This window comes from Physeter macrocephalus, chromosome 9 (assembly GCF_002837175.3).
Source record: "Physeter macrocephalus isolate SW-GA chromosome 9, ASM283717v5, whole genome shotgun sequence".
NCBI classification, from domain to species: Eukaryota; Metazoa; Chordata; class Mammalia; order Artiodactyla; family Physeteridae; genus Physeter; species Physeter macrocephalus.
This window is the reverse complement of record NC_041222.1, coordinates 11010195-11022330: the sequence shown is the minus strand read 5'-3', so window position 1 is coordinate 11022330 and position 12136 is coordinate 11010195. Positions and strand designations below refer to the sequence as shown.

Genomic DNA, 12136 nt, shown 5'->3' with positions numbered 1-12136 from the left:
CATTCGTCCCCAGGCCCAGCTGCTGGAGAAGTCCATGCTGGGCCCAGGCAGGAGAAAATGCAATGCCCAGAGACCCAGATGCTGCTGCTGTGTATGCGCTCTGCTGGGTCCACGAGCTCCTGACTTCTAGTTCTTGTTACCTTACCAGCAACTTGCATGACCTGGGCAGGCTGTCCCCATGAGGATTAATGGCAGTAATAGCTAACAGATGCCCAGCTCTGCACGCTCACATTCATTCTCCATCTGAACTGGGAAGGCTCAAATACTTCATGGGTGCCGCCCTCTTCCTGGGTTCCTGGGTCCTGCTCTAAGCTCGGCCAATAATCTTTGTATGGCCGTGGCTCCTCGCCTTCCCTTTTTTGGACCACAGCTTTTCCATCTGCAAGTGAAAGAGATCCTTGGAAAGCTTCCAAGGGACAAGTCTGAGGCCTCTGGGTTCTGTGTAAAATTATCTCCTTTGTCTTTCAAATTTTGAACTATGTTAAACTACTTTATTTAATTATATAGAAATACCCCAACAACAACAACTCTCTCAAACCTTTTTTTTTTTCCCTGTTTTTGCAGGGAGGTCATTTTTTCTTCTTGTAATGTGACCTTTGCCCATTATTCTTCTCTAGTCCACCTCCAAGAAATGGGGAAGTGGAATTTAGCTTTGAGGCGACTACTTCTAATCCAGCACAAAGTCTTCACTGTCGTCACAAGCTGAACCCCTAACAGCACATCGGGATGGTGACACAATTTCCACCCAGGCGACCGTATCTGTTTCTGTCGCCAACCTCATCCCTCTCCCTCTGACTGAGGGCTCAATTCTTGGACAATTTTAAGAGCTCGTTTTAGGGAAAAGCCCATTTTTCCACCCTGACAATAGAGATTTCTTTTTGGATCAGCTTTAGAAACTGCAGCCCAGGGAAAAAGATGGCTCCCTTTTCTTTGCCAAATGCTTTTTCTTTTCCCTTTATGGTTAGTTCGTGAGCGTCTTTTCACCCATCACTACCCCACCCTCACCTCTGTGCTAACTGGAAGTATGGGTCTAGGATGGCAAACAGGACATGAAACCTGGAACAGTGTCTTACCAGGCTGCAAGGAGAGCTGCAAGGGTAGGGGTCTTTGGTTCCATTCTTTGCCACTCTGTCCCTTATGGCTGCACAGCATCTCCCGGCCAGGTTGGGGAGGTTTTCCTCATCACCTCTGAAGCATCATAAATTAGCTGCCCCTGCTCTATGCTTAGTTGAGCTCTGGAGGTTTGCAGAGAAGTCTGAAGGTCTACTTTTTGTCCTCAGGGGGTGTTTTGTTGAGGCAAGTAGATTTGATTGGAAAAAGTTCAGAGTTGATTAAGAATGGGCTGAGGCCTTACTGAAATTACTAACATGCTGCCTGCTCCGCCCACGAATTCTGGGGCTGCAGGCTCTTCCGGGTTTGTGCTAACCACCTGGCGGTTTGCAGATCAAAAATAAATTTAGCTATTTGGTCTTTGGAGGCCACAAGATAGCCTGGTAAAATACCACTTTCATAGTGTCCCTGCTTTGCTCAAGAATACACAGTGATTCCTCGTGATAGTTTTCTGCTTGTGTGTAACAATTACCCCCAAACCTAGTGGGTCAAAAATTTGGGAGCAGCTTAGGTATGTGGTTCTGGCTTCAAAGAGGGTGTGTCCTCACATCTCAGCAGGGGAGAAAGATTCATGAATGCATATGAATGTTATGGTTTGTGTTACCAGCTTTGAGTGTGAACATAGTCACAAAAGATTGTCAGGCAATATATTTTAAGAGCGAAAAGGCCTAAAGAATCTTGTAAGACGGGTGTACTCGACCTATCCTAAGAAACAAATATTTCCAATCGTGTAGAAACTCCTGGGTATCCCTTTCCTACGGCATGTTCCCCACCATCTCTTCACCCAAATGGTAACCAGTTCCTTGAATGAAGTCTTTATCTGTCCCAATCATTTCTCTTATACTTTTATTGCAGCAGCATGTATACCTAAACAATGTGTAGCATTGCTTTGCAGACTTTTTAATTACATTGAATTATGTCATAGTGCATGTGCTTTTCTGCAGTGTGCTTTCTTCACCCAGCATTCTACACGTGAATACCCTTGTTCATCCAGTTTTTGCTGCTGTATAGTATCACACTGTGTGGCTATACTATAATTTATTTGTTCATTTTCTTTTTGATGGATACCTGGATTGTTTATAATTTCTTTCAAATTAATCATAGGAGCTCTCCCTGCCCCGATTAACAGAATGTTCTTTATCACCCCCTTGAGATTCTATGATACCCCCCAAAATGGATAGGAATCTTAGGGATTTTCTTAGGCATAAGGGATGAGTTCTGCTCAAGAGCTGAATCAGTCCATGGCTGCCCTTGCTTCTGTGATAGTTACATGGCGTCACTGCTCAAAACTTGTTTCTCGTAGTCCTTGGCGTCCTTATTCCCTGATATGGTAACATCCCCAGGAGAAGAGCTGAGCAGGTGAGTATGAACCAAAGGGCCCTGACCTGGAGTGTGAGCCTGGGCCACTGCTGGTCCCATGCAAGGACCCAGTCATCACCAAGGCTGTCCCTGCAGCAGGGCAATGGGGGCAAAGACTCCCACCAGCCCCGAGAGCACTGATCTAGATAAACGAATCAGTAACCATGGCTATAGCCACCCTGTGAGGTTGGAATTCTCCTGCTGAGGCCTCTAGAAGCACAGCTTTCATGTACTGGCATTAACAGGAGGCACGCCTTCATTTTTCGGTATGGGTCTCTTAGCTTATGTGTTTTAGTTTCCTCATCTGTCAAGAATGCATTACCCCACGTGATGCAGACAGTCATAGTCATTGATTGCTTAGCTGGAAGCAACCACTTCTAGTAGGGGCCCCTACCCCCGACATACCCTCCTCCTTCCCGAAGTCAGTAGCTCTTCCCTGGGCTTCCCTGTTAAGAGGCTACTTAACTCTGACAGAGCCAGGACACTGCTCTTGGAATGAGAGGACCCGGCTTAGGCCCCACTCCATCCACATTCTTGCCGTGTGATCTTCTTCATATTCCTTAACCTCTCTGAACCTCAGGTTCCCCATGTGTAAACCCAGGGAGAATCACCTCTCTGCAGAGAATTGCTGTGAGGGCAAAATGAGACCATGGACTTGAAAGGGCTCGAGAGGCTGGAATGGGTGGGGTGAAGGTGGGGGTCTCTTCTGTTTTGGAGCAGCGCATTCTTCTGTTAAACAGTTCTGACTTTGCAAACATTGTGAGTCGGGTCCTGCTTCCCCACAGGAGACTCTCGACAGCTTTTTGTGAATTCAAGACTCCCAGCATGTTCAAAACATCCCTCCACACCCCAAGTCTTTTCTTCTCCAGAAAAATCTTCTCTAGTTCCTTCACAAATTATATTATGGGTCACAGTTTCCATAAAACAAAAGAAGGTTGTAGAATATAAACTGCTTGCAAAAATATAAAATGCCATATAGTTCTAAGATGATATCATTGTTAATGAGACCATTTATTATTATCACTTTGGTGAGAATGACAACCTCCTCTGTTGAGGGCAGAGGTCACTGATGACTTCCATGCCCCTAAATCCAGGGACACCTTTCAGGCCTCATCTGACTTGATTTCTCACCTGGCCACATTTCTTAACACACACTCTTTCCTTGGCTGCCAAGGGGACAACAGTGTGTACTTCACTGACAACTTCTTCTCAGCCTCTTGATGTCTATTCTTCTTCAGACCAGACCTTAAATGTTGTAATCCTCAGGGATAGGTCCGAGGCCCTCTATTCTTCTCCCTCCTCACACCATCCCTGGAAGTTCACCTATGCTCATCTACTCCAATAGCTTCAATGACCATTCATGGACTGATGACTTCCAAGGTCATCCAGAGTCCATATTTCTCTCCTGACCACCAGCTCTATAGCTCCAACTACCTGTTAAACATCTCAGTTTGGATGTCTTGTTGGCATGTCAGTCTCCTTGAGTCCTTCCCCCAATCCCAAACTGTCTCATGCTATACTGTGAAAGCTACCACCATCCACCCAGTTGCCCAGGCCAGCAGCCTGGGAATCATTCATGACTTCTTTCTTGCTTTCTATCCAGTGTGTAAAGAATTACCAACTCCTGTCAACACCATCTGTTTTTCCATTCCCACCACCACTACCTCTGTCTAGGAGTCAACAGCTCATTTATTGCAATAGCCCTTTATCTAGTTTCTTGAGCTCCAATATTGCCCACTTCTAATTCAGTTTCTACACTGAAGCCAAAGAGATCTTTCTAAAGATCAGATCATGATCTTTAGATCAGATCATGGGGATTTCGGGCTGGATGGTTCACTCCACTCCTGCTGGCCCTCCTGCCCTACCCCCTGCCACCAAAACCTGAACTCTGGGGACATTATGGAAGGAGAGTGAAGCATGCAGGCACTGAAAAACTGGCATGAAATCTGTGGGAAAACTCTGGGGAGGACATCCTGACTTGACATGTGGAGGGAACATGAGCCAGAGGCGACGGGGATGGGGAGCCTCACCAGGGGACAGATGTGACTTCTGCTCTTTCCTCTCTCCCACTCATTGCCTCAGGGCACCAGTGCCTGCCTGGCACAACTCAACTGTGACACAGAAAACTATGGGGGCACCTTGGGTTATCCCTGCAGCTGATACCAACAATAAGAAATGAGAAGTTAAAGTCCTAACCCCCAGAACCTCAGATTGTGACTGTATTTGGAGATAGGAGTCTTTAAAAATATAATGAAGTTAAAATAGGGTCATTAGGATGGGCCCTAATCCAATAGGACTGGTGGCCTTGTAAGAAGAGGAGATTGGGACACAGACATGTACAGAGGAAAGATGATGTAAAGACAGGGAGAAGATGGCCATCTGCAAGCCAAGAAGAGAGCCTCAGAAAAAAACCAATCCTACTGACACCTGATTTTGGACTTCTAGCCTCTAGAATTGTGAGAAAATAAATTTCTTCTGTTTAAGCTATTTAGTCTATGGCACTTTGTTATAGCTTCCCCAGCAAACTAATACAGAGGTGTGAAGATTGAAGGGAAGAGGCAAAGCTATCATTATTCACATGTGTTATGATCATCGACAAAGAAAGCCAACTGAATCACCAGACCCTCTTTTAAAACTAATAAGAGGATTCAGCAAGATTGCCAAACACAAGACCAACTACTAAAAACCAATAGCATGTTTCCACACCAGCAAACACCAACCATAAAATACATAAGAGAAAATATGATGCCACTCACTGTAGTTACAAACACTAAGCCTAGGAATTATTTTATCAAGGAATAAACAAATCATCGATGGAAGAAAAATTTAAATTCAATTAAAGGATGTAAAATGAAGTTTTAAATAAATGGAGAGATATTCTCCATTCGTGATGGAATAATATAACATTGTACACATGTCAGCTATCTTCAAATTAATTTGTAAATCTGATACAATTGCAATCAGAATTCCAGATAGATATGTTGAGAAACTTAACAAACTTATTCTGAAATTGATAAGTATAAAGGTCTGAAAATAGCTGAGGCAACTTTTAAAAAGAGGAGGGACATATCTTCTAGGTATTAAAACACATTAGAGGGAGGGGGACTTCCGGTGTCTTCGTGGCGGACATTTTAATTGTTGTTGAGACTGTAGACCTGGTCAATAGCTCTGCTGTGCGGTGTTGGGAATGAGGGCCGTGTGACCTTTGTGGATGCGGCCGTGTACTTCTCCTGGGAGGAATGGTGTCTTCTTGATGAGGTTCAGATACACCTGTACCTTGATGTCATGCTGGAGAACTTTGCAGTTGTATGCATGCTGGGTTCTTTTCCTGCAGTTGAGGATGAAGAGACGCCTTCTGAACAGAGTGTATCTGCAGGAGTGTCACAGATGAGGACCCCCAGGGGAGGTTCATCTCCTGAGAAGGCCCAGCCATGTAAGATGTGCATCCCAGTTTTGAGAGACATTTTGCACTTGGCTGAAGAGCAAGGAACAAATAGGGAGCCGAAATCATACACATGTGGGGCATGTGGGAAACAGTTCTATTTCACTGCAAACCTTCAAGAGCACCAGAAGCAGCACATTAGAGAGAAAGCCTTCAGCTGTGACATGGGGAGACCCGCATTTTTCAAAAGCTGCACAATCCATGTAACAGGGAATCTCTCTACCTACATGGAGATTGGGAACAACTCTGGCCAACATGGAACTTCAGCCACAGGCCACTAATACCAGGAAGAAACTGAACAACAGTAAGGAGTGTGAAGCTATTTTTCACAGTGGAAAAGGTCATCACAGCTGGGGAGAAGGCAAGAAAGCCTCCAGCCACACAGAAATACTTATTCAGGATGAGAGAGTCCTCACTACTGAAGGGTTTTGTGAGTTCAGAGAATGTGGGAAAGCCTTCACCCAAAGAACTAACCTTATTCAGCATGAGCAAGTTCACACTGGAGAAAGACCTTATGAATGCAGCCATTGTGGAAAATTTTTTAGCCACAAATCCCATTTCCTTACACATCAGAGAGTTAACTGTGGAGGAATGCTCTATCATTGCAGTGAATGTGGGAAATCCTTTAGCCTAAGGAAGTACCTCAGAGCACATAGGAAAACCCACAGTGGAGGAAAGCCTTATGAATGCAAGGAATGTGCTAAATCTTTCATCCAAAAGTGGAACTTAATTGAACATCAGAGAGTTCACACTGGAGAAAAACCTTATCAATGCGCCCAATGTGGACAATTTTTTGCCCGCAAATCCAATTTCCTTGCACATCAGAGAGTTCACACTGGAGAAAAGCCTTACGAGTGCAGTGAAAGTGGGAAATCTCTTACTACTAGTTCTGGCCTCTATTATCATCAGAGAATTCACAGTGGAGAAAGACCTTTTGAGTGCAGTGAACGTGGGAAATTCTTTAGCCGAAATGAACAACTCAGTGTCCATATGAATGTTCACACTGGAGAAAAGCCTTATGAGTGCAATAAATGTGGAAAATCGTTTACGAGTAGGTCGAACCTTTGTAATCATTGGAGAGTTCACAGTGGAGTGAGGCCTTTCGAGTGCAGTGAATGTGGGAAATTCTTTAACCAAAAGGCACACCTCAATGCCCATAAGAAATTTCACACTGGAGAACAGGTTTATGAGTGCAATAAATGTGAGAAATCTTTACTGCTAGGTCGAGCCTTCATGATCATCAGAGAATTCACACTGGAGAAAAGCCTTATAAGTGCAGTGAATGTGGGAAATGTTTTACTGGTAGCTCTAGCCTTCTTCGTCATCAGAGAGTTCACAGTGGAGAAAGGCTTTATGAGTGCAGTGAATGTGGGCAGTCTTTTACTAGTTGATCCTCTCTCTGTGATCATCACAGAGTTCACACTGGAGAAAGACCTTATGGGTGCACTGAATGTGGGAAAGCCTTTAAGCAAAGACAGCTCCTCCGCATCCATAGGAAAATCCACACTGGAGAAAAGCCTTTTGAGTGCAAGGAATGTGGTAAATCTTTCACCCAAAGGTGCCACTTGATTAAACATCAGAGAGTTCACACTGAAGAAAGGGCCTTATGAATATCGCGAACATGGCCGGCAGTGACATTGAAGGAGTTCCGGGTGGTAAGAGAGTGAGAAGAACCCGTGCAGCTAATGGACCCTTTCTAGAGAGGAAACTGAGACACAGAGATGATGTGTCATCTGTTTGTGATCTCCCAGAAATGGACAGGGATCTGGGCTTCAATGCCAGGTTGCCTGGTTCAGGGTATCGGGAGTCTGGTCACTTCACTCCTCCCCTGCCCCCCACCCCCAGGTTTGGGGACTGAAAGAACACCTTGTCCATCCTGACACTACTGTGCCCTGACCCCCACACCAGGAGCCCTGCTCATATCCCAGCCCCATGCTGATGGACAGGATTATCTTTTCTCTGGGAACCAATATTGATGACTTTCCTGTGACTGACTCCATTTATCTACCCAACCAATCCAGTGCTGTGATTCAGTTATTATTATTGCCATTTGTGAAAGAAGGGGTGTCCAGCTCAGAGATGTTGAGGGACTTCCACAAGGACTCACTAATGCCAGGCCTTTGATGAGAGTGGTTCCTCTACACACTGCACCTGTCCACTGTCCTCTCTCCTGCCTCTCCAAGCAGGGCCTCCACTTGCTGTGACCTGACCATGAACTACCCACATCTGACATCTGCATCACTACCAGGGTCTCCAGCTTCATTTTCACAAGTGCACATCTCCCAGAAACACCCTCCTGCTTGGGAAGTTCTCCACAGGGACAACAGCACTAAGCCAGGCACTCTGGACTGCGTCATTGGTGTCACCCCAGATTTGACACGGGCTCTACGGCCATATGCAGTGATTTGTTTCCAAGGTCCTGTCCTTCTTTACATACCCACCTCAGGATGTCCCTGTTGCCCTGTTAGTTATGTGGTTGACCTGCTCACTGTTCTGGGCAGTGTGAGGGACACGGAAGGACTAAGAATGTCCAGTGTGGCCCTACGTGGCCTGGTCTCCAAGCATCCTCTTCCTAAGCCCTTGATCCATTGCCTCACTGTTCCTCCCATCCCTCCAGAAAAAATGTTAACTCACCAAAATGATTGTTAATTAGCAAGAACTTGCCCTCCCCCCCTTGGGACCCACACTTGATCAACCTACCTTAAAAGCTAAGATTGAATGTAGGCTGACCCCTCCCATGAAGACTTTAAAATTCATCCATAAAAAATTATGATTTTAATTGCATTTCTTCAGGATTTTTTTTTTTGACCGTGTCACACAGCATGCATGATCTTAGTTCTTCTGATCAGGAATCTAACCCATGCCCCCTGGTGTGGGAGCCTGGAGTCCTCACCACTGGACCACCAGGGAATTCCCTTTCTTAGGATTGTTGATGTTGAATTTTTGTTTTTCATGTGTCTGTTTTTTACCTGTGTGTCCTGTCTGGTTAAATTTCTATTCCTATCTTTTGCCTGCTTTTATTTTGTGAGATATGGCTATTTTCTCTTTTTTTGACAAAAGAGAGCAGGTAAACAACAAAGACATCTGTTAGATTTCTCTCATTCACCAATAATGTGAGTGATTTCTTTTCTGAATGTAATTGTAATTTGGAATAGTGAAAGAATATGTTCTCAACTTTTTCTCGGTTTTATACTATGCATAATGTAATGGCCACATACATTATACAGGTTTAGGAATAATCTGCATTATTAATATATGCTACCTTAGTGTTAAGTCCAGACATTCAATTACACAATAAATTAATCTCTGGTTTGTAGTGTTTGCCGGTTTCCATGCTGTAAATATTCCAACCATAGCCAAGGTCAAATTGCTGACATAATTTCACTGAACATTCATTTGGGAAGCATTGCCAGTAGCCCGCTATTGTATTCTTTTGCCACCATTACAGGTACAGTAGCTGCAATTTTAAGAATGTAGCTAATAAACCATAGTAGAATTATTATAAAGTGATAGGTTTTGCATCTTTATTTTGAAAATCATTTACTGGATGAATAGTTGACTTAAGTTTTACCTAGTTAAAATGTACATTTTGACATACTTGAGTATAGCCCTCCAGCCAGTTTCCTCCTGCCATTGTTAATTCATCCTCAACATTAAAATGACTTATGCAAGAGCAAAGAAAAAAAAACAGTAAAAAGTCATGGTAATAGAAGAATTGTGTGGTTCTCATGGAAGGATAGGTTAATAAACCAATGGAAGAGGACAGAGAGCTCAGAGACAGACCACACATATATGGGAACTTGATATATGATAAATATGGCACCATAGATCAGTGGGAAAGGTCCCACTGACTTGCAGATGGCTTTGGAAAGCTGGCTGATTACATATATTAGAAGAGAACTGGATTCCTACTTTACCCAGAACACAAAAGTGGACTCCAGATAAATTAAAAACTCAAAGGTTAAGCAATAAAACTGATTGATTGAAGAAAATGTAGGGGAACATTTTTATAACCTAGACATGAGGAAGTCTTCTCAAAGAAAACCCCCAAGACAAAGAATAATATCAAAAATTAATTTATTTTTAATCAAAATTATGGATTTCTAATCAATGGGATTAGATAACCATAACCCTGTGGGAGGGATAACCTATAGACCAGTGGTTCTCAACTGGGGGTGATTTTGCCCCCCATCCCAGGACATTGGCAATATCTGGAGACATTTTTGGTTGTCACAACTGGGCTGGAGGTGCTACTGGCATCTAGTGGGTAGAGGCCAGGGATGCTGTTAAACATGCTCCAATGCATAGGACAGCCCCTCAAGGAAGGATTATCAGGACAAAATATCAGTAGTGCTGGGGTTGAGAAACTCTCCTATAGACAGATATCACATACAGATGCCACATCTAAAACCTTGAATATACAAGAAGTCCTATAAATTGTTAAGAAAAAGACAGGGAACCCAATGGAAAATTGGACAAAGTGTACAAATAAGCAATCCACAACAATAGAAACCAAGATGGCTCATGAGTATATGAAGAGTTGCTCAGGGCTTCCCTGGTGGCGCAGTGGTTGCGCGTCCGCCTGCCGATGCAGGGGAACCGGGTTCGCGCCCCGGTCCGGGAGGATCCCACGTGCCGCGGAGCGGCTGGTTGCTCAAACTCATTAATAATGGGAGGTACGAGTTAACACAACAGTGAACATTTACACTCAATAGACTGGCAAAAATGAGAAAATTGGATAATGCCAAGCCTACACAGAGATCTGGGGAACCAGAGACACATGCACACCACTGGTGGGGGTGTAGACTGATGCAGTGACTTTGGAGAGTTATCAGGCAGAATTTAGTCAAGATAGTGTATCCATACCGATGGACTCCAGTATCTGGTGAGCATCCAAGGCTTTCTGCATAGGTCCCTAAGGAAACATATTCAGACATGTTCATCACAGCATTGCTTTTGGTAGCAAGGTGATTGGGAGGTCCTTAGGGTACACTGGGGAAACAGAAAAATAAAATATGGTATAGGCACATGATAAAATACGATGCATCAGTCAGAATCCACAGACTGGATATATGTACGGCACCGTGGATAGATTTTAAACGATTGTAAGAATTAAATGAAATAAAGTAGAACCGTGTCTGGCACACAGCTTTGAATGATGTTTTTGCACGTGCCACTTAGATAAAATTAAAACAAGTGCACATACAGATTTTACCAGAACATGCACATCTGTGTTTTAAATTTACCTAAATTCGTTCTCTGTCTAGCTTTGTTCAACTCAGTACTATGATATTGTGTGCCAGATGCTATTCTTTTTGTTACCCTCCTCCTCAAGGCCCGGTAGGTAATTATTTTAAGGAGTTTGATATATATCATGCGTGTTGGGGGGGGTAATAAAAAGGAATAAAACCAGGAGAGAAGTGTTGTATTAGTCTGCTTAGGCTGCCATAATAAAACACCACAGACAGGGTGGATTAAACAACAGAAGTTTATTTTCCCACAGGTCTGGAGGCTGGACGTCTAAGATCAAGGTGTTGGCAGGTTTGTTGCTCCTGAGGCCTCTCTCCTTGGCTTGCACATGGCTGCGTCCTCACGTGTCCTTTTCTCTTTCTGCATGCCTCCCTGCTGTCTCTTCCTCTTCTTACAAGGACACCGGTTCTATGGGATTAGGGCCCCACTTTATGACCTTATTTAACATTAATTACCTTCTTCAAGGTCCCATTTCCAAATACAATAACATTGGAGGATAAGGCTTAGACATATGAATTTGTGGTGGGGAGAGAACAGTTCAGACCATAACAGGCCTATTGGTCTTTTTTTTTTTTTTTAAAGTTATTTATTTATTTATTTATTTGTTATTATTTTTTGGCCACGCCACACGGCATGTGAGATCTTAGTTCCCCCTCCAGGGATCGAACCCATGTCCCCTGCAGTGGAAGCACAGAGTCTTAACCACTGGACTGCCAGGGAAGTCCCAGGCCTGTTGGTCTTGAAGGGGACATGAGGAGGACTCTGGGATGCTTGTTTCCTGGTGCAAGTGCTGATTACACAGGTATATTTAGTTGGTAAAAATTCATTGACTGACACTTATGATTTATATGCTTTTCTGTAGGTATGTTACCCTTCAAAAATTTTTTTTAAAAAGGTTAATTTTAACAACTGCTTTTATCACCTTTACTGATATGTTTATATGGATTTTCTATTTTATTCTTTTTCTGTGGCATT

At 43.7% G+C, this 12136-nt stretch overlaps 1 protein-coding gene across 1 annotated transcript; it reads left to right on the top strand.

The window, feature by feature from the left end:
• The first annotated feature begins 6166 nt into the window (after positions 1–6166).
• On the top strand, positions 6167–7480 carry LOC112065499 (zinc finger protein 211-like). Its single transcript, XM_028494291.1, has 2 exons — positions 6167–7112; positions 7218–7480. Exons 1-2 carry the CDS (start codon positions 6167–6169, stop codon positions 7478–7480), a joined length of 1209 nt encoding a protein of 402 aa, XP_028350092.1.
• Positions 7481–12136: the final 4656 nt, after the last annotated feature.